The 22,374-nt window shown below is 40.3% G+C and overlaps 1 protein-coding gene across 2 annotated transcripts in view; it reads left to right on the top strand.

Annotated features, from left to right (window-relative positions):
- MASTL (microtubule associated serine/threonine kinase like) overlaps positions 1-11,545 on the top strand; it is a 39,853-nt gene extending 28,308 nt beyond the window's left edge. The window contains exons 9-12 of one of the 2 annotated variants that reach the window (XM_078075294.1): positions 1,443-1,581; positions 7,661-7,774; positions 7,857-7,958; positions 10,605-11,545. In XM_078075294.1, coding sequence (XP_077931420.1) covers positions 1,443-1,581; positions 7,661-7,774; positions 7,857-7,958; positions 10,605-10,762 — 513 coding nt within the window. In that variant the 3' untranslated portion in view covers positions 10,763-11,545. Of the gene's footprint in view, positions 1-1,439; positions 1,582-7,660; positions 7,775-7,856; positions 7,959-10,604 lie in introns of both variants that reach the window. The other variant, XM_036085616.2, reaches the window with a different exon arrangement.
- The last annotated feature ends 10,829 nt before the right edge of the window (positions 11,546-22,374 follow it).

Genomic DNA, 22,374 nt, shown 5'->3' with positions numbered 1-22,374 from the left:
ATAACCATAAACTATGAAGGCCAGATACTTGCCTCTCACCTAGACTATCTGAGATTTTCTGTTCTGCTGGTTGGGAATCTATGGACTGTTGGAGGTTTTGATGCCAAAAGGTAAAGCTGGTAGCAATTTATTATTATTAACTATAGCACTTCTTCATGTGCTTCTAGCCTTTCACATATTTTCTTTTCTTTTTTTAAGATTTTATTTATTTGAGAGAGCGCATGCATGCACGAGCAGTGGGGAGGGGCAGAGGGAGTGGGAGGAGCAGACTCCCCATTGAGCGGGGAGCCCAATGCTGGGCTCGATCCCAGGACCCCAGGATCATGACCTGAGCCAAAGGCAGCCACTTAACCAACTGAGCCACCCAGGCGCCCCTAGACTTTCACATATTTTCAATCACATGTTTACATATTTACAGTCACATATTTTCACTTGACAACAGCAACTCTAAGATACAATATTAAAGTTCACTCTATCTTACTCCCTTTTAAGGACCTTCCTAGATTATCTCTTTTCTTTATAGAAAATAGTTGGAAAATATATATTTCAAATCTTATGTTATTTTTATTTTCTAAACCTTTATCTTAACAAACCCAAAGTTTCATTTTTTTTTTTTTTTCTTTTTTTGGAGACATGACATAAAATTGAAAGTACAAACTCTGAATTAGGGTCACAAGACTTGGAGTTTTCTATTCAGAACTTACTGAGTGACTTAGAAGGCTGTTTTCCTCAGAGCCTCAGCTTCTTACCTCTCTTAGAATATGCTGACACCTCTCCCACTGGTCTCACAGAGTCCTTGTGAGACCACAAAGTATCTTTAAAACTTATATGCCAATTAGCACAAGAAGTTATTTATATTTTGTTCCAGCTGATGTGTTGTCCCAATAATTCAATCATTTGTCAGCCACAACATCCTTCAGTGACCATTCTTAAGTTTGTATTAATCCATTCTACCAAGAAAGAAATTTTTCTTGCGGATTTCTTCATTCTTTCTTGCATATCTCGATCTTATTGAAATAATTGGTCTTATCTAAGCTATTTAATTTCACCAGATATCAGGACTGTTCAAAATTATAGTTGGTAATGAGTCCATTTTCAAAACTGATCAAGGATTTGAGTATGTCTTTTATGCCCAGCAGCCTAGCTTTGCTTTTGTTTTAGCATTTCTGTTCACTGTAAAAGGAATGAAGATATGGGGCGCCTGGGTGGCTCAGTTGGTTAGGTAGGTGTCTGTCTTCGGCTCAGGTCATGATCCCAGGGTCCTGGGACCGAGCCCCACATCGGGCTCCCTGCCAGCGGGGAACCTGCTTCTCCCTCTGCCCCTCCCCCTGCTTGTGCTGGCTCTCTCCCTCTCTCTCTTTCTCTGTCAAATAAATAAATAAAATCTTGAAAAGAAAAAAAGAAATGAAGATATTTATTGTAAACTCTTTTTAAATTAGCAGACCCCAAATCAGGTCAAATCAGGAACTCCATACCGAACTCCAAAGAGTGTGAGGCGAGGGGCAGCCCCCGTGGATGATGGGCGGATTCTTGGGACCCCGGACTACCTCGCACCTGAGCTGTTATTGGGCAGAGCCCATGGTAAGGCTTCCATGTCTTGAGTTTCTGAAGTGTTCTCTAGCACTACATTTTCTTTTGAGGTAAAATTGTTCTAAATTTCTTTGGTATTTGAATTGCCTAGAGTAAGAGAAAAGGAACTCATGTGACACTCTTTTCTTGTAAATATGGCATTTCTTACCATATTTTCCATATTTCCACATTAAGTTACATTATAACTTACCATATTTACCATACCAAAGAAGACATGCAGCCATTTGATCTTTGCCTTCCCATTCAGTCTCCGGGACCCAGGCAAGTCCTACCGCCCACCCGCTCTGTCATCTTAGTTCAGAAAGTCTCCTCAGGTCTGTTCCAGCTTTGGCTCAGGAATGCAGAGTTGAGCCAGAACTTCTGTTCAGTCTGTAGCAGCGCCCTCCTGGTTAGAGCTCGCCCTCAGAAGCTTAGAAGACGCTCGCCACGAGGGTCAGGCCAGAGAGGAGCCATCTTAGGGATGCAACAGAGGAAGACCACGGGGGCATTTTTACCTAGCGTCTTTTTTCCCCTTCCTCTCTCTGAAGAATTTTCCCTTCCTGCCTTCTGAAATGAACTGTATTGGTTTCCTAGGCTTCTATAATCAAGTGCCACACACTGGATGGTTCAAAACAACAGGAATTTATTGTCTGACAGTTCTGGAAGCTGGAAGTCTGGAATCTAGGCGTGGACAGGACCATGCTCCCTCTGAAAGGTGTAGGGGAACGACCTTGCCCCTTCCAGCTTCTGGTGGTTTGCCTGCAACCCGTGGCTTGCAGGGGCCTCACTCAAACCAGCATGTGGTATTCTCCCTGTCTCCATGGTCACGTGGCTGTGTTTTATAAGGACACCAGTCATACTGGATTAGGGGCCCACCCTACTCCAGAGTGACCTCTGCAAGGACCGTATTTGCAGATGGCATACTCAGAGGACCTCAGGGTTAAGACTTGAACATGTCTTTTCAGGGAGACATAATTCAGTCCATAATGTGATCACCTTCTTGATCTTGTCAGTTACTTCCCTATTCTTCGGGCTCCTTTGGTGATCAACTGTCTCATCTTTACCCCCCCCCACACACACACACCCCTTCTATTTTTATTTCTATGCTGCCTTTTCTCCTTAGCCTGCAAATAAGCTTCCACCCCTGTCTTTCCCCACCACCCACCTTCTCAAAGGTTGCCTCTTTCCTTTGGCTGATTATTTTTGCTCTGGCAATCTGATTTTTATCCCTACCATTTAACTGACACTTTTTTTTTTTTAATTTCTATTTGTAAGTAATCTCTACACCCAACATGGGGCTCGAACTCACAACCCTGAGATCGAGAGTTGTACACTCTACTGACAGAGCCAGCCAGGTGCCTGTAACTGGCACTTTTTTATTAACAGTCATCAATGATATCATTCTTGTCAGATCTACCAGCCTCTTCACAGTCTCCTTCGTCTTACCTCTGTTGCTAACTCCTTAGCTCTTCAATATATAGAGATTCTTCATGATCCTGCCCTTTCCCTTTTTTCCCTACCCCTGCTTCCTGTTAATCTCATCTCTCCCATGACTTCAGCAGTCACATCCTTGTCGATGCTTACCAAATATCTGTCTCTAATCCTGACTTTCTCTAGGCAGCATACACATGGCCAAAGTACCTACGCAGCATTGCATTGGGGATTCAAGTGCTGTGTGTCAATACAGGACGTGTCCAGCTTGCTCTTCCTCTGTTCCCTCTCTCAATCCTGCCATCTGCGTGATGACACAGACATTGTCCCTGCATTCAGGCATTTAAATCCAGTCAATTCTGTCTCTGCAGAATTTCTTCTCACCTTTTAATTTCTGCCACTATCTTCTATAAGAACCTCCTCTTTCCCTTTCATTAATTTACTAGCTCTCTTCCTGGGACATCAACTTCATCCTATTGTCTATAATCATTGCCACCACATTTTCCCTCTTAAGACATAAAGTGGTCCGTCATTCTACTTCTCCCCTTAAAAACCACATTGGCGCCTTCCTACCTGCAGAATAAAATCCAGATTACTGATCCTGGCATCGGAGGCTCTAAGCTCTTATACTAGCCTCATCTCTCAAGGAATCTCTCTTTCTTTTATAAACAACAAAAATGTGTTTCGCACACCCAGTTTGGAGTCTGGGTAGTCTACGATTGAGCACTGGCAGAGTCAAAGAATCTCTATAGGTCTTATGTTCCCATTCCACTTCTTAGACACATTATTTTCAGGTTTTCCTTATTTTGCACAAGTATTTTGCCTTAGTTGAAAAAAGCCAGAACCCAATCCTCTTCCAATCAAATTTCTTCTCATCTCATTATCAGTTCAAATGTTACCTCTTTCACAAAGCATCCACTGGCCAACTATGAAGAAGTAGTTGTTCACGTCTCTGTCACTTTTTTTTTTTTTTAAGATTTTATTTATTTATTTGAGAGAGAGAAAGGGCACAAGCAGGGGCAGAGGGAGAGGGAGAAGCAGGCTCCCCACTGAGCAGGGAGCCCGATGCGGGGCTCAATCCCAGGACCCTGGGATCACGACCTGAGCTGAAGGCAGAGGCTTAACCGACTGAGCCACTCAGGCCCCCACGTCTCTGTCACTTTATTAGAAATTGTTTAAAGCTTATGTCATTTTACCTTATTATATTTATCTCCACTGCAAAAGCTTAAGAAAATTTCTTAAGACGAGAGTCTAGGTTTCCCTTCTACCTAGCACTCCAGGAGGATTCCTTGGTAGCACTCACTAACACTGTTAATAATCTCTACAGTGTTGAAACACATTTCGAATTCCCCCTTATTAGCCAAAGCAACTAAGTTCCTCTGGGCACCTAACTGATTTTTGTACAGTGTCCATGTTGCTAAGTTACAGGTTTGCCAGCTCATTTCCTATAATATATGTTTTCTCTACTTAGGATACAGTATAAAAGTAAGCTTCACATATAAACATTTGCCTTTTAGGATCTTGCCACTATTTTAATGGGACATCTAGTTACCTCAGGTATCTAGTGATTTATTTTAAGATTTTCATTTTCTATAAAATATTTGATACACAGTTCTTAAAATAACAAATACAAAGCAATTTTTTTTTTAAAGTAGGCTCCACACCCAGCGTGGAGCCCAATGCAGGGCTTGAACTCACAACTTTGAGATCAAGACCTGAGCTGAGATCAGGAGTCAGACACTTAACTGACTGAGCCATCCAGGGCCCCAATACAAAGCAATTTATAATTTAAAAAGAAAAATCACTGCTTTATACCTCTTTCCCCAAATCCCAGGCCTCAAGGGCAGTCACTATAGCAACTTTGTTTCTTGTATTGACCTCTCTGTTTCTAAACATCATGCTGAGAACAGCTTAGACTTCTCTGAGCCCTCCATGGTCTCCCCCCTCTACCAATTACTTAGGAACTCTGGCCAGAGTTTCCCATAGCTTCTTGTGCATATTTTTATTTCATTTCTCTTAACATTGTGTCAAAATTATCCGTTTTGTCTTGCCTGGAGTAGGTTGATTTCTCCTTGGAAAAAGCTCTCTTATTTAATTTTGTGTCCCTTGTGTCTGGCATAATATTTAGGATCTAGTTTGGTGAATGATGTGCGGATGAACTCATGATTTTAATACAATGTACCTAACTACTCTTTTCTTACATGCAGGCATTTCTGACTTCCGGTGAGTGAGCTTCTCTATAAAGTGAAATGGCAAAGCAAATTAAACTGGTCAAAGTATAACTAGATCACATTGCATAAAAAAGTATTTTCCCTTTCATCTTACTTAGGAAATACAAAATGAACTGTATTCTCTCTTCTGAACAGGAGGACATCCAGGGAGAATGTTCTCTATGAAAACAAATGTAGGCATGTAGCATTTTTTAAATAACTTTTAAAGGTGGCAAAGAGTGAAGATACAGCCTTTTTATTGCAACCCAGAAAATAGGCTTAATAAAAAATATTAAAATTAGCACCGACAAAAGAGCTTGAATTTTCCTACCCATTTAATTCCATTATTATTAGAAAACAGAAAGGCCTAACAGTATCAGTGTACAAATTACAGATGGGGGTTTCATATTAGAAAACCAATAGTGTGAAACAAGTTTGTTCTATTTCTCTGGCTAATGGTGTGTATTATAATTGCTACAATTTATCATCATGTGTGATCTTATTAGACTTTGACTCAAATATATGGGTATGTGTGACATATCCATGGAGAAATCATGTCAGTTTTTGACAGGAGTACATTTTGGCTGAGCTGGGAAAAGGGTTCTAGTTTCTAACCTAAGTAAAATAATGAAGATACATATTTTTTCCTGACTTCTCTCCTACTTTTCTGTTACTTGGTTATACTATCTATTCTTTCTCAGTGCTGCTTAAAAGGTCTACTAACCAAGGTGGTTTGTATGTTTTTTTAATAGTGATTATTATAGAAATACAAGTCTATAGACTGTTTACATTCTTTGTTCCTTAGGGAAGATGGGATTATGTGGCTTGCAATGAAAAGGCACTCTAAATGCATGCGATTATTTTCCTAATGGCAGATTCTACAGTGCTTTCCTACTTGTTTTAAAATGGAATGGTGGCAGTTGCTTAACCACAATAATGAATTTTGTGAAATTGATTTTATAGCAGTTTTTTTATTAGATTTTTTTATTTACTTGAGAGAGAGCAAGCAAGTGAGAAAGAGAGCACGAGCAGGGGGAGAGGGGCAACAGGAGAGGGAGAAGCAGAGTCCCTACTGAGCAGGGAGCCCGACATGGGGCTCGATCCCAGGACTCTGGGATCATGACCTGAGCCAAAAGCAGACATTTAACTGATTGAGCCACCCAGGCATCCCGTGAAATTGATTTTAAAGAGTAATTTTCAAGCACATTTAGTACTAGACTAGAATTCCTATTTTAAATTTATATTGAAGTTAATCATTTTTGACTAAAATTAACCTTTGCTTCAGAAATATTTTTTCATAGGGCGCCTGGGTGGCTCAGTTGGTTAAGCGACTGCCTTCGGCTCAGGTCACGATCCTGGAGTCCCTGGATCGAGTCCCGCATCGGGCTCCCTGCTCGGCAGGGAGTCTGCTTCTCCCTCTGACCCTCCCCCCTCTCATGTGCTCTCTCTCATTCTCTCTCAAATAAATAAATAAAATTTAAAAAAATATATATTTTTTTTTCATAGAACTAACAAAACTATAAACCAGATTATAAGATCATGTTTAAAATAATTGTTTGAAACATCTTTGTATATAGATGATGCTTCCAGTAAAGATCTTTAGAAATCAGTTTTACGTATTTATTAAGACTTACCTCCTGGGGCGCCTGGGTGGCTCAGTCGTTAAGCGTCTGCCTTCAGCTCAGGTCATGATCCCAGCGTTCTGGGATCAAGCCCTGCATCAGGCTCCCTGCTCAGTGGGGAGCCTGCTTCTCCCTCTCCCACTCCCCCTGCTTGTGTTTCCTCTCTCGCTGTGTCTCTCTCTGTCAAATAAATAAATAAAATCTTTAAAAAAAAAAAAAAAGACTTACCTCCTAATTACCTCTTCAAGCCATAGTTTAAGTGAATATTTTTTGTTAAACTAATTTGTCCTTCTCTGTTTTTAAAAGGAGTAATAGGACATTAAAACACTGTAAGGCTTTCCTTTGTTAACCAGGCTGTCCTCCAATTAGTATAAATGTTGCTATTTCATCTCATACCCATGTGAGTAAGTGGAGTACAAAAGCATCTAAATGTTATTGTTTCCCTTCCCCATTTGAAATTGACAAGTACTCTATTTTAGAGAGTAATCTGTAGGTTAAATGTATTTCTTCCTAGTGTTTTAGGATTTAGAACAAGTAAATATCCAGAATATGAGAGGTTTTTAGTGAGTGACAAAAGAAAGATAGCTTTAACTTTTCTTTGACTAGCTGTGTTAATTGCTAATCTAAACTTCTTGGAGAATAGAAGGAAAATAATTGCCATGTTACTGAAATGAAGATAATTTGGGTTTTTGTATCTTATGGAACTAGAAGAAAGCCTTAGGAAATGAATGCCTTGACTGTGCCCAAATATCCATGTATTAACGTTTTAGTTGATGAAACATTTGCACAAAATGCTTGCAAGTTCAACTACTCCCTTTTAAATTCCAGGTCCTGCAGTAGACTGGTGGGCACTTGGAGTTTGCTTGTTTGAGTTTCTAACAGGAATTCCTCCTTTCAATGATGAAACACCACAACAAGTATTCCAAAATATTCTGAAAAGAGGTGATTCTTTTTCTATTAAGACAGATGCATGTATCTCTGTGTATTATTTGAACAATGATTAACAAGCTATTTGTATTTGTAGATATCCCTTGGCCTGAAGGTGAAGAAAAGTTATCTGATAATGCTCAAAATGCAGTAGAAATACTTTTAACTATTGATAATGCAAAGAGAGCTGGTATGAAAGGTAAGGTTTTGTGTTAATAAACTCCTAGCTTGATTTGTTTAAGATGAATGGTAATAATGATACTAAGTTCTAGGACAATACTATAGGTAATCTGACTGCTAAATTGGTTAAAAATTTCTTCAGTTTATTTTTGCCTGCTAGATATGCATTGATATATTTGTCCTTATTCTGCATTAAAATTCAGTGCATCAGGTTGGGATACTCACTCACTGAATTTTATTAATCTCAAACAGGTACCTTAAAGCAATCTTATCTTGTCAGTGTCTTGGGTTTTTTCAAAGCCTAATAAAGTTACTCATCAACCAATACAGGAAATTTTTTTTTTTATCAAAACTCTCTTCTATAATTTCTTACTGCTTCATTTCTGATACCACTGTTGACTGACAAATGTATCAGGTGTCTCAAATAAGACAAATCTGGTATCTTTGTGATCCATTCAATGGTTTTTTCCAATGCAGGGGTATATTAAACTCCAATTTTGAAACTAGAAAACTCATTAGCTTTAATTTAGATTCAAATTAGGTTTAATGTCAGCTGCCTTAAAATCCCTTTTCTAACAAAGTATACATAGAGACAAAGAAGCAGTTATGTCCCCAAATGCATTTCCATGTGGTCTAAGGTATTCAGAAAAATGAACTTCAGTAATATGTCACTTGTGTCAGCTTCTAGGTATTCCCTCTAATAAGATCAACAGTTTATTTGCTTATTTAACAAATCCTATAGAGTGACTTCTAGGTGCCAGGCAATGGGTGCTGGAGGTATCCTAGGGATGAACCAGACCAAAATCCATGTGCTTGTACAACTTACTCTCTAGGGGAAAGACACAGGTAATGAGATACAACCATGACATAATGCATCTAGCAGTGAGTACTGAGAAGAAAGATAAAGCAAGTGAGTGGATACAAAGTTTGACAAGAGATTTTCTAGCTGGAGTTGTCAGGAAGACCTCTGTGAAAAGTGGGATTTGAGGAAAATCCTATGTAAAGTGAGGGTGCAGACATTTGAAAGCTCAGCTTTAAAAAAATTACTTTAGGAGTTCTCAACTGGGGTAATTTTGCTTCCCAAAGGACAAAATAAACAGAGATAGAACACCATTCTCACCAATGACCTCAGATTTTTGTTCGTTTGTTTAATGAACAGTTTACATAGTGAAGCAAGATGACAGGAGAGGTCTTCAGTTAAAAACAGTTGTTGCAACAACTGTTTGTAGAGTTAATCTTAAACTGGCTTAGAATTCTTTTGTGAGTTCAGTTTAAATAAATAGTTATGATGAGAGAGTCATAAAGCGTCACATCACAGCCAAATATCAGTTTAAGAGTTACTGCTATAAGTAACTCTAATCCATGCTCAGACATTTATTTTGAACAATTAAGAGACAGATTCTTTTTGCTATTTTATTGTTTTCCTACCAGTCTTTTAGTTTAGGGGAAAACCAGCTTGTAGATATACTGACTTCCCAAGCCATCACTCCCAATATAGACACATAATTCTTTCCTGTCTGTGTAGTCTTCTCCCAATATTTTCCTTAAATTTGGTTGCTGGTTTTTTGAACTACTTAATGCCTTGATTGTCACCTAATTTTTTTGCCAACATCTTTATATTTGTCTTATAAAGTGAAGGGTTGAGGATAGGGGAGGTTGTGTCTAGCAACTAAATATCACAGTATGATCAAAAGAACATGTTTTTGTTTTATTTTATTTATTTTTTTGTTTAAATATTTTATTTATTTATTTGTCAGATAGAGAGAGAGACAGAGAGCACAAGTGGGGGGGCAGCAGAGGGAGAAGCAGACTCCCTGCTGAGCAGGGAGCCTGATGCGGGACTCGATCCCAGGCCCCTGGGATCATGACCTGAGCTGAAGGCAGACGCTTAACCGACTGAGCCACCCAGGCATCCCACATGTTTTCATTTTAGTAGGTAAAAGGAATTAGGAAAGAAGGCAGGTACTGCAAATGTAGTTAAAGAGATCAGCAAAGTTGAGATCTTGTAAGTGAAGCAATAAAGACTCCAGATATATTCATGCTGCTAAAAGGGCATGTAGTCAAGATACAATCAATGAAATCAAAGAAGTCAAAGAACCATGAAGAGAATATGTCACAAATGTCATCAGTGTATGTGTTGAAATCACCATGAAGGATAAAGATGGGGCATAGGAAAGAAATTAAGGTAGTGGAGGATGATGTTTTTACCAGAGTTACCTAGGGTAGTACATGGTGATAAGAATTGCAGAGATAGAAACAGGTAGCAAGGACTCGGAATGAGAAGTGGAGCATTAATCATGAAGATCAGTGGTGTGGAAGCTGTGTCTGGGAGCAGGAAGCAGGCCAAGCTCTTGTCCCATCAAGTCAGGGATTGTGTGAGAAGATGGAGGCATGAGATAATATAGGCTTCTGTTAAGGAAAACCATTCATTCACTCATTTGATGAATACAGGCCAAGCACCTGTCATATGTCAACTGTTATACAAAATGACATAATGTGTGCCATTATGAAGTACATGGTTGCCCAGAGAGACAGACATTAAACACATATGTGTGAAGCAAAACAGGGCAAGATATATCTGAGATCTTCCCTTACTTCCTGTAAAACAGTACTTACTTAGGTAACAGTGTTATAATGCTCTATTTTGTTTTATATTTTTCCTAAGAGCTGAAACGTCACCCTCTCTTCAGTGATGTGGACTGGGAAAATCTGCAGCATCAAACTATGCCTTTCATACCCCAACCAGATGACGAAACAGATACATCCTATTTTGAAGCCAGAAATAATGCTCAGCACCTGACCGTATCTGGATTTAGTCTATAGCACATAAATTTTCCTTTTAATCTAATCTTGGCTTATAAGCTATCATAATTATATACTCCTTCATAAGAGATTGATCTAAGGGGGAAAAAGAATCATTTGGATCAATGAGTTTTTACACTTGATCTTAGCCAAAAGGCCGAGAAGCGATGGATCAATGAGTTTTTAATGTATGTTACAGCTTCCACAAAGTTAAAATTCTCTCAAGAACACAGTCAGTAACTTATCTTAATTTCAGAGTTGTATATAGATCTTCAAAACTTCTTTCACTTTATTTTGTTACCGCACTTTATGAAAATTCATGCATCAATAAAACTAGAATGACACTACTCTGTTAGAAGAGGAACAAGCTTTGAGCCTAACTTTCTTTCACATGTTGATTTCAGTCCACCATTCAGTTTGGTGTTAAAATAACAAAATCATACGGTTTTATTGTAATTTATTTGGACATGATTGCCTGCAAAAGCTGAAGTCTCGAGAGCAATCATTTAAGCTTGCACTTGTGGCCTCAAAACTGCAGCTGGGAAATTCCTTCACTTGGTAGTGTAACTCCTTTAGGGAATGAGGACTAAAAAGGATAGAGGCTTTAGCTAACTTTACTTTGAAACAGTCTTGCTGCCTTGACTACTTCTGGTGCTTTCTCTACAATACATATTTGCTTAACATTGTACTGGAGAGCTTAGGTGTGATATGCTGTAGCAATTTTAACAGCTTATTCAAGTTTAATAAAACATGATGGTTTACATCTTAAAAGAATTTGTTTAAAACATGTGCAACATTACAAGAAACAACCTGATCCTTAAAAATAAATAATAACTTATTTTTGCTTAATAAATGTAACACTTCAAGTATATTATCTGTCAACATCCTTCTATTAAATATATATACACACTAATATTCAACTTCACTATAATAATTTGTTACCCAGTGGTAAATAGATGGTGAGTAGTCAGAGATAAAGGAAGATGGTGACAAAGTAGGAGGACCCTAGTCTTGCCTTGTCCCATGAATAGAACTACATAACGATCAAATCATCCTAAATGCCCCAGAAGTAGACCTGAGGACTAACAGAACAAACTCTACAACTAAAGGGAGAGAAGAAGCCACATCGAAGAAGGTAGGAAGTATGGAGACATGGTTTAGGAGAGAAAATGGATCCTGGTTGTTGTGGAGGAGAAGGAGCTATGGTCACAGAGAAGGGCGAGAGAGAGGAGCACACTGGATTGCACAAGGAGGTTTCCCCATACCACCTGACTCAGAAAACAAGAGGGGCTGAATTTCATGAGTTCTTGCAACTAGGAGGGCTTAAAGCCTGGAGTTTTAAAGTTCTACAGGATTGATTGGGATAGAGCCCATAGGCACTATGCTGCTCCTAGAGAGAAGGCAGACAACCCTGGGGGCAGACAGCTTGGAAAGGCGATCTAAAGAGTGCTGGGGCACATGGTGGGGAGATTACTCCCTCTTCTTGGAGCTGCCCCTGAGAGGCAGAGTTCATGGAGACATCTCTCCAGGGACAGAGGTACCAGCTAGTGCCATTTCCCTCCCCTACCCCTCAGCATAAACAGGGAGCCACCTGTAGGAAGCACTGTGGCACCAATATTGGGTACCTAACTTGCTTACACCAAGCACCATTCCCCTGCACTCCAGTGGAACCACCCTTCTCAGTTAGGCTTGCCTCAGTCCCACTGTGGGGGGACCCTCCCCCAGAAGACCAGCACAAAGCCCAGCCCATACCACATCTCCCAACCAGAGTTTTGCAGGGCCTCAGTTCCAGTGGAGGTGGTGACAGGACTCGTTTCACAAGCAGACCAAAGCACACCTAGTTAAAACTCACCACATTCAAGCCAGGTACCAAACACAGGCAAAGAGCCTTTGCAGATGACTGGCCTCAAGGACAGAGCAGTCAGAACACAACAGCAGAATGCACACAACACACACCGGAGGCACTCACTGAAGCACCAGTCTGTGGGCACTACAGGACATCTTCAAAAGGCCATTACTGTCAGGAGCACGAAACATAATTGGAACACAGACAAGAAGGCAGCGACTTAGACAAAATGAGAAGTCAGAGGAATTTATCCCAAATGAAAACAAGGTAAGGCCACAGCCAAAGATCTAAATGAAATGTAAGTAATATGCCTGTTAGAATTAAAAGCAACAGGGGGTGCCTGGGTGGCTCAGTCAGTTGGGTGTCTGCCTTCGGCTCAAGTCATGATCCCTACCTGGGATCGAGCCCCTCATCGGGCTCCCTGCTCAGCAAGGAGTCTACTCCCTCTCTCTCCTTGCTGTTCCCCCTGCTTGTACTCTCTCTCTTTCTCTGTCTCAAATAAATAAAATCTTTTAAAAATAAAAATAAATGGGCGCCTGGGTGGCTCAGTTGGTTAAGCAACTGCCTTCGGCTCAGGTCATGGTCCCGGAGTCCTTGGATTGAGTCCCACATCGGGCTCCCGGCTCAGCGGGGAGCCTGTTTCTCCCTCTGACCCTCTCCCCTCTCATGCTGTTTCTCTCTCTCTCTCTCTCAAATAAATAAAATCTTTAAAAATAAAAATAAAAATAAAAAATAAAGCAACAATCATAAGGATACCCACTGGGCTTGAGAAAAGAATAAAAGACATCAGTGTGATCCTTACTGTAGAGAAAAGTTAAAAAAGAATCAGAGATGAAGAGTGCCATAAATGAGATTAGAAACATCGTTCTAGGGGCGCCTGGGTGGCTCGGTTGGTTAAGCGACTGCCTTCGGCTCAGGTCATGATCTTGGAGTTCCGGGATCGAGTCCCGCATCAGGCTCCCTGCTCAGCGGGGAGTCTGCTTCTCCCTCTGACCCTCCCGCATCTCATGCTCTCTCTCTCTCTCTCTCATTCTCTCTCTCAAATAAATAAATAAATAAATAATTTAAAAAAAATAAAAAATTAAAAAAAAATTAAAAAAAAAAAAAGAAACATCGTTCTAGAAGGCTGGAAGAAGCAGAGGAATGAATTAATGACCTAGAAGACAAAGCAGTGGAAAGCAATGAAGCTGAACAAAAGAGAGAGAATCATGCAAATGAGAATAGAGTTGGGGAACTCAGTGACTCCACCAAAGGTAATAATATTTGCATTATAGGATCCCCAGAAGAAAAAGAGAAAAGGGGGCAGAAAATATATTTGAAGAAATAATAGCTGAAAAATTCCTTAATCTGGAGAAGGAAACAGACATCCAGATCTAGGAGGCAAAGAGAATTCCCATCAAAATCAACAAAAGGAGGCCCACACCAAGAAATATTGTAATTAAATTTGCAAAATATAAAAAATCTTAAAAGCAACAAAAAAAGTCATTAACTTACAAGGAAAAACCCATAAGGCTAGCAAGAGGTTTTTCAACAAAAACTTGGCAAGCCAGAAGGGAGTGGTGTGATATATTCCAAGTGCTGAATGGAAAAAATCTGCAGCCAAGAATACTCTATCCAACAAGGCTATCATTCAGAATACAATGAGAGATAAAGAGTTTCCAGACAAACAAAAACTAAAGGAGTTTGTGGCCACTAAACCAGCCATGCAAGAAATATTAAAGGGTACTTTTTGATTGGAAAGGAGAGACCAAAAATGACAGTATAAAGGCAGGAAACATAAAAGCAATAAAAATGAATCTTTTTTTTTTTTTAAAGATTTTATTTATTTGAGAGAGAGCACAAGCAGGGGCAGTGGCAGAGGGAGAGGGAAAAGCAGGCTCCCCGCTGAGCAGGGAGCCAGACGTGGGGCTCAATCCCAGGACCCCGGGATCATGACCTGAGCTGAAGGCAGACGCTTAACTGACTGAGCCACTCAGGTGATTTCTATACACCAATAATGAAGCAACAGAAAGAAAAATTAAGAAATCAATCTCATTTATAATTGCACCAAAGACAATAAGATACCTAGTAATAAACCTAACCAAAGAGGTGAAAGACCTGTACTCTGAAAACTATAAAACACTGATTAAATTGAAGATGACACAAAGAAATGGAAAGACATTCCATGTTCACGGATTGGAAGAACAAATTGGTAAAATGTCTACACTACCCAAAGCAATCTACACATTTAATGCAATCCCTATCAAAATATTAAAAGCATTTTTCACCAAGCTAAAACAATCTTAAAATTTGTATGGTACTACAAAAGACCCCAAATAGCCAAAGCAATGTTGAAAAAGAAAAACAAAGTGGGAGGCATCACAATTCTGGACTTCAAGTTATATTACAATCAAAACATGTACTGGTACTGGCACAAAAATAGACACATAGATCAATGGAACAGAAGAGAAAACACAAAAATAAACGCACAACTATATGGTCAATTAATCTTTAACAAGGCAGGAAAGTATATCCAGTGGGAAAAAGCCTCTTCAATAAATGGTGTTGGGAAATCTGGACAGCACCATGCAAAAGAATGAAACTGGACCACTTTCTTACACCATAGACAAAAATGAATTCAAAATGGAATAAAGACCTAACTGTGAGACCTGAAACTATACAAATCCTAGAAGAGAACACAGGCAGTATCCCCTTTCCTCTTTCTAGATATGTCTCCAAAGGCAAGGGAAACAAAAACAATAATAAACTAATGGGACTACATCAAAATAAAACCTGCACAGTGAAGAAACCAATCAACAAAACTAAAAGGCAACCTACCAAATGGGAAAAGATATTTGCAAATGACATATCCAATAAAGGGTTAGTATTCAAAATATATAAAGAACTGATACAACTGAATACCCAAAAAACAAATAATCCAAATTAAAAATGGGCAGAAGACCTGAATAGACATTTTTCCAAAGAAGACATCCAGATGGCCAACAGACAAAAAGATGCTCAACATCACTCATCATCAGGGAAATACAAATCAAAACTACAATGAGATACCATCTCACACCTGCCAGAATGGCTAAAATCAACAACACAAAAAACAACAGGTGTTGGTGAGGATGTGGAGAAAGGGGAACCCTCTTACACTGTTGGTGGGAATGCAATCTGGTACAACCACTCTGAAGAACAGTATAGAGGTTCCTCAAAAAGTTAAAAATAGAACTATCCTATGATCCAGCAATTGCACTATTAGGTATTTACCCAAAGAATACAAAAATACTAATTCAAAGGGCTATTGCACCCCTATGTTTATGGCAGCATTATTTACAATAACCAAATTATGGAAACAGCCCAAGTGTCCACTGATTGATGAATGGAGAAAGATGTAGTGATATTCCTCTCTCTCTCTCTATATATATATATATGAGAGAGGAACATTACCCAGCCTTCTAGAACGATGTTTCTAATCTCGTTTATGGCACTCTTCATCCCTGATTCTTTTTTAACTTTTCTCTACAGTAAGAATCACACTGATGTCTTTTATTCTTTTCTCAAGCCCAGTGGGTATCCTTATGATTGTTGCTTTCAATTCTTTATTTTTTATTTTTATTTTTAAAAGATTTTATTTATTTGAGACAGAGAGAGAGAGAGAGTACAAGCAGGGTGAGCAGCAAGGAGAGAGAGGGAGTAGACTCCTCGCTGAGCAGGGAGCCCGATGAGGGGCTCGATCCCAGGTAGGGATCATGATTTGAGCCGAAGGCAGACACCCAACTGACTGAGCCACCCAGGCACCCCCTGTTGCTTTTAATTCTAACAGGCATGTTACTTACATTTCATTTAGATGTATATATATATATATATGTAGATATAGATATAGATACATATATATAGAGAGAGAGAGAGAGGAACATCACTCAGCCATAAAAAAGAATGAGATCTTGGCATTTGCAACGATGTGGATGGAACTGGAGAGTATTATGCTAAGTGAAATAACTCAGTCAAAGACAAATACCATATGATTTCACTCATATGTGGAATTTAAGAAAAAAAACAAACAAGCAAAGGGGAAAGGGAGATGAAGAGACCAAGAAACAGACTCTTAACTATAGAGAACACACAGATGGTTAGCAGAAAGGAGGTGGGTGGGGGATGGGTGAAATAGGTGATGGAGATTAAGGAGTGCACTTGCTGTGATGAGCACCAGGTGATGTACCAAAATATTGAATCACTACATTGTGCACCAGAAACTAATATTACGCTGTATGTTAGCTAACAGGAATTTAAATAAAAAAATTTTAAAAATAAATGGGTGAGTAGTAAAAACTTAGGAAACGAAATCCTCAGCGGGTCTTGGAGAGAGCCAAAAGTAAATCCAATTTACACTACAAAAGTCCTCAAATAGGTTCAGTCAGGCATAGGTACCAGAAACATCCCAAAGTAAGGGTCAAAAGGAGTGGTTAAAATAATTCCTTGAATTCCATATCAGAAGCAGAATCCTAGATCCCCTCCCCAACTGCACACACCTTTCTGAATATGCCCTCCGTTCCTCTTGCCAAATAGTGTAGGTTTTTCCTCTTTATAGGCAAACAGAGAGGATACCAAGCACACACGAAAGCAGGGGTACTGACGGTGCTGTAGATCTTTCATTTGCCCCTCCAGATCCCCTTCCACCCTTTTCCAGCCTGCTGTGTGTCCTGGGAAGCTGACTAGTGTTGACTACATCAACAGACACCCCTATACTCTGGCTTCCAGTTAGATTTGGCTACTGGGGAGTATCACCAGGAGATCCAAGGGAAGGAAGAGACTGAGGTTGGAAGATTGATTCCCACACTTTCTTCCCTGTAGGTCCAAGTAGGCTGGTTGCCTCTCGACCAGTTTTCAGCTCTTGTAAAGTAATTGTCTCCACAGTACCAATCTGTCTGTGGCATCTGATAATGCTCCTTCCCCTTATCACTGGAGACCTACTGTTATTACCTCCGAAGGTACTTGTTATGATCTGAACTGTGTCATCCCAAAATTCATATGTTGAAGTCCTAACGTTCAGGACCTCAGACTGTAAGTGTATTTGGAGATAGAGTCTTTAAAGAGGTAGTTAAGTTAAATGAGGCCATTAGGGTGGCCTCATATAACTCATATAAGGACTGCGTCCTTATAAGAAAAGTAGAGTAGGGGGTGCCTGGGTGGCTCAGATGGTTGGGCGTCTGCCTTCGGCTCATGATCTCAGGGTCCTGGGCTTGAGCCCTGCATCGGGCTCCCTGCTCAGCGGGAAGCCTGTTTCTCCCTCTCCCGTTCCCCCTGCTTATACTCTCTTGCTCTCTCTGTTGAATAAATAAATAAAATCTTTAGAAAAAGAAAACTAGAGTAGGACACAAATACAGAGGTTAGATTGTGTGAAGTTGCAGGGGAAAGATGGGCATCTATAAGCCAAGGAGAGCGACCTCAAAAGAAATCAACCCTGTCAATATGCTGATCTTGGACTTGTAGACTCCAGACTGTGAGAAAATAAATTTGCTTTACTACTAGGTTGTTTTAGCCACCAGGTCTATGGTACTTTGTTGTGGCAGCCCTAGCAAACTGATATAGTACTAAACTATTCCTTGTGGTTTCCTTATGCCCTGCCCATTCCTGTATAAATAGGCTCTTTGTTATACTGTCCTCAACATATCTAAATGAATTTGCCATTTCTGTTGGGTCTCTGTCTAATACAATAATAGCACTAAAATAGGCTTTAAACGAACATGTACACCAAATGCCAAGACGCCCCAACCCATGGGATGCCTGGGTGGCTCAGTCATTGAGCGTCTGCCTTCAGCTCAGGTCATGATCCCAGGGTCCTGGGATCGAGCCCCACATCGGGCTCCCTGCTCGGTGGGAAGCCTGCTTCTCCCTCTGCTGCTCCCCCTGCTTGTGCTCTCTCTCTCGCTGACAAATAAATAAATAAAATCTTAAAAAAAAAAAAGACCCCCAGCCCTCTAACCCCAACCCTCAGTCAGCTCCCAGAATGTAGATAGAAAGGATCTAACCCTCTAGGCAAGAGATTAGTAGAGTGTTCTCAGGAATTTAACCAGCTCGAGAGATCTTTAAAAATATCCAAAGATGGGGCACCTGGCTGGCTCAGTCAGCAGAGCATGTGATTCTTGATCTTCCAGGTCATGAGTTCGAACCCCACTTAAGATATAGAGCTTACTTAAAAAAAAAAGAAGAAATCCAAAGATGTGACATGGATGTTCCCCAACTTTAAATGGCTTATACAGAAAGCCCTTCAGTGAAGCCCACCGTATCTAAGCCCCACTGAGAGCCTCCAATCAGCTTTTTAGTCTCTTACTCACAAATATGAGCAAACAACCAAGATTACTGGATACCTGAGGAAAGTCTTTTTAAATATATAGACCAAAACAATTTGGAGAAAAAGTAATGAGGGCAACAGAGTCTACACACACAGAGAAAACTTCAAAAGTATTATCATTAGTATCCCCAGAGAGATTTTAAAGGATATTGCATATAGTATAGTATAAATAAAAGAATACTCCTGGGGCGCCTGGGTGGCTCAGTCGTTAAGCGTCTGCCTTTGGCTCAGGCCATGATCCCAGGGTCCTGGGATCGAGCCCCACATCGGGCTCCCTGCTCGGCGGGAAGCCTGCTTCTCCCTCTCCCACTCCCCCTGCTTGTGTTCCCTCTCTAGCTGTCTCTCTCTCTGTCAAATAAATAAATAAAATCCTTAAAAAAAAAAAATACTCTGAAAAATTTTAAAGTATTAAAAAAATACGATAGTAGAAATAAAAACTAAATAGAAAAGTTCAAAGTTGAAGAAATCTTCCAGAAACAGTAAAAAAACAAAGATACAGAATAGGAAAGAAAAGATAAATTTCAAGTACTGTTTAGTTTAGTGGTTCAATATCCAAATAATAGGAGCTCCAGACAGAATGAACAGAGAAATGGAAAAGAAATTATTAAGGAAATCAATCAAGAACATGTTCAGCACTGAAGGACATAAATTTGCAGATTGGGAGAGCCAAACGCCCAGCATGAAGAAAGAACAGTACTGAGGCAGATTGTATTATTGTTTCCAACCCACTCCACACCCTTCCTCATGTAACAGTGCAGGGTTCTCACTAGAGCAGTTGGAATAAATTTCCTCCCAAATTGGGCATGGCCATATGACTTGCTTTGGTCGATGGAAGCTTAGTAGACATTACACATGCTGGTCCAGGTAGGAAGAGGAGGCACATGGAACAGAACTGAACTCAAACCAAAGCCTCGCTCTGACAAACCTAACCAACCCCGGAGTGGGCACAGCCTACCCAGAGACCCATGAGTAAGGGAAAAAGGCTTGTAGACCATTGAGCTTTGAGGTCATTGGTTACATAACATCATTGTAGCAAGTATCTTTCCTATATATACTAATTTATAACAGTGAAATTTCAGACACTGGGGCAGAAGACCCTATTAGCATCCAAAGAGGAAGAAATAAGATGGTGTAAGATAATAGAAAATATATATGTTGACTTCTGTCCCTGGTTCCTGGCACAGAGCTCTTAAAATCCTTGTAATTTCCTAAGTGATAAGAGCAGTTTGTTCTCGTATCTGGTCTTTAACCCCAGTTTTTGCTATTAAATTCCTTGGAATTTCCTGGGTGACAGGAGTGTCTTTTGTTCTGATGACTCCTGGATGGGGACTGGTTGCCAGAAAGACCATGCCATGACTAGAAGCTTGGACTTTTCAGTCCCACCCCCATTCTCCAGAGAGGGAAGAGGGGCCGGAAATGGAGTTAATAATCAATCATGGCTATGTGGTGAGGCCTCCATAAAAATCCCAAAAGTACAGGATTCAGAAGGCTTCTGGATCGAACACGTGGAGGTTGCTGGGAGAGCAGTGCATCTAGAGAGGGCATGGAATGTCTGTACCCCTTCCCACACTCCTTCCTCTATGCATCTCTTCCATCTCTATATTTACCACATCCTTTCATAATAAACTGGTAAGTAGTAAACTGTTTTCCTGAGTTCTGTGCACTGTGCTAGCAAATTAATCAAACGTGAGGAGGTGGTTACAGGAACCTCCAATTTATGGCCGAATGCTCAGAAGCACAGGTGACAACTTGGACTTGGGACTGGCATCTGAAGGGGGAGTGGGAGGGCAGTCTTGTGGGACTGAGTCCTTACCCTGTGGGATCCGACACGACCTCCAGGTAGAACAAGTCAGAATTGAGTTAAACTGTAGGACACCCAGCTCGTGTCAGAGTGTTGTGAGCGTAGTAGTGGTGTGAGAGTGGAGGAAAAAAGGAAGCATCTGACATGTCTTCAAGCTTCTTAACAGTTAAAACTGCAAACAAAAAGGCAACTGAGCAGGGGCGCCTGGGTGGCTTAGTCGGTTAAGCGTCTGCCTTCAGCTCAGGTCATGATCCCAGGGTCCTGGGATGGAGCCCCACATCAGGCTCCCTGCTCAACGGAGAGCCTGCTTCTCCCCCTCCCTCTGCCTGCTACTCTGCCTGCTTGTGCTCTCTCTCTGTCAAATAAATAAAATCTTAAAAAAAAAAAAAAAAAAAGGCAATCAAGCCACGTCTTCAAACTTCAGAAACAGAAGAATAAAGACATTTTCACACATAGAAAGTTTCAAAATATTTACCTCTTGTGAACCTTTTCTCAGGAAGATACTGGTAATCATGCTCCATCAAAATGGAATGGTAAACCAAGAGAATACATGGAAGAGGGGAAGCCAACTATCCAACAGAGGAGAGAGGTAAAATGACCCCTCAAAGATGATGGTCAAGTGTTAGGCGGGATAAGAGCTGTGTGCTGGGCACAGGGCGCAGCCTTTCAGCTCTACAAAATTGATAGGATACACATTAAATTGATAGAGTACAGTACCTGAAGGTTATTTAGACAACTGGGGAAGAATTGGGGATTGAATTATTGATAAGTATAAAGAAAACTAAACAAATGAAAAACTAAAACTACTGGGGCACCTGGCTGGCTCAGTCAGTAGAGTATGTGACTCTTGATCTTAGGGTGGTGAGTTCAAGCCCCACGTTGCGCATGGAACCCACTTAAAATAAAAATAAGACTATTAACTCCAGCAATAACAAAAAGCTGTGCAAAGAAAGGGAAAATGATCATAGTTTAATAATTTGCTCACCTGTGAATAATGGGTACATGGTCCTAATAATGTGAACCCTAAATACCTATCTAACTATAATTATAATACAAATGTATTGTAATACAAATGTGTGAGAATACTAAAATTCTCCATGGCTCTTGTATTTCTCATGTCCTGTGAATAAGGCACTGACTGCCCTTTATTCTGTACTGTATTTTCAAGGATGTTTGTATGGTGAACAGCCTTGGAAGACAGAGATTGTATCTCCTTTTGCAGTAAATGCAGGAGAGTTACTAATATAATAAAGATAAGGTCTCTCTCCGGAGTAATGTTCAGGCCTGCTTACTACCCGTTATAACGGGTAAAGATTCGCATTCCCTAAAGTCAGGGCTCCTCTCCTGTAAGGCACCCCCACTGCATGTGCAGGTGCCATATGGCCTCCTGTGTCACCCTGTGGGGGCTGGGGCTGGGAGCACCAGTACCAAATGCCAATACTCTTGCTGCTAATATTGCTATGTATAATAAACCCTCCTTCGTTCTACTAGCATCCATAAAACTGTGCCAGGCAAACTTGCTAGCTTCCAGGTAGCATAAAATCTTAGACCCTTCAGTTTTGACAAGCAGTATTTCAAAGGTGGGGAAATGAAAAGGATACACGTGAGCAATGAATGTAAAGGAAGGAAAAAGAATGAGATCTTCAATT

Source organism: Halichoerus grypus, chromosome 6, assembly GCF_964656455.1.
Source record: "Halichoerus grypus chromosome 6, mHalGry1.hap1.1, whole genome shotgun sequence".
Lineage (NCBI taxonomy): Eukaryota > Metazoa > Chordata > Mammalia > Carnivora > Phocidae > Halichoerus > Halichoerus grypus.
Note: the sequence above shows the minus strand (reverse complement) of the source record. Positions and strands in the feature narration are given on the sequence as shown.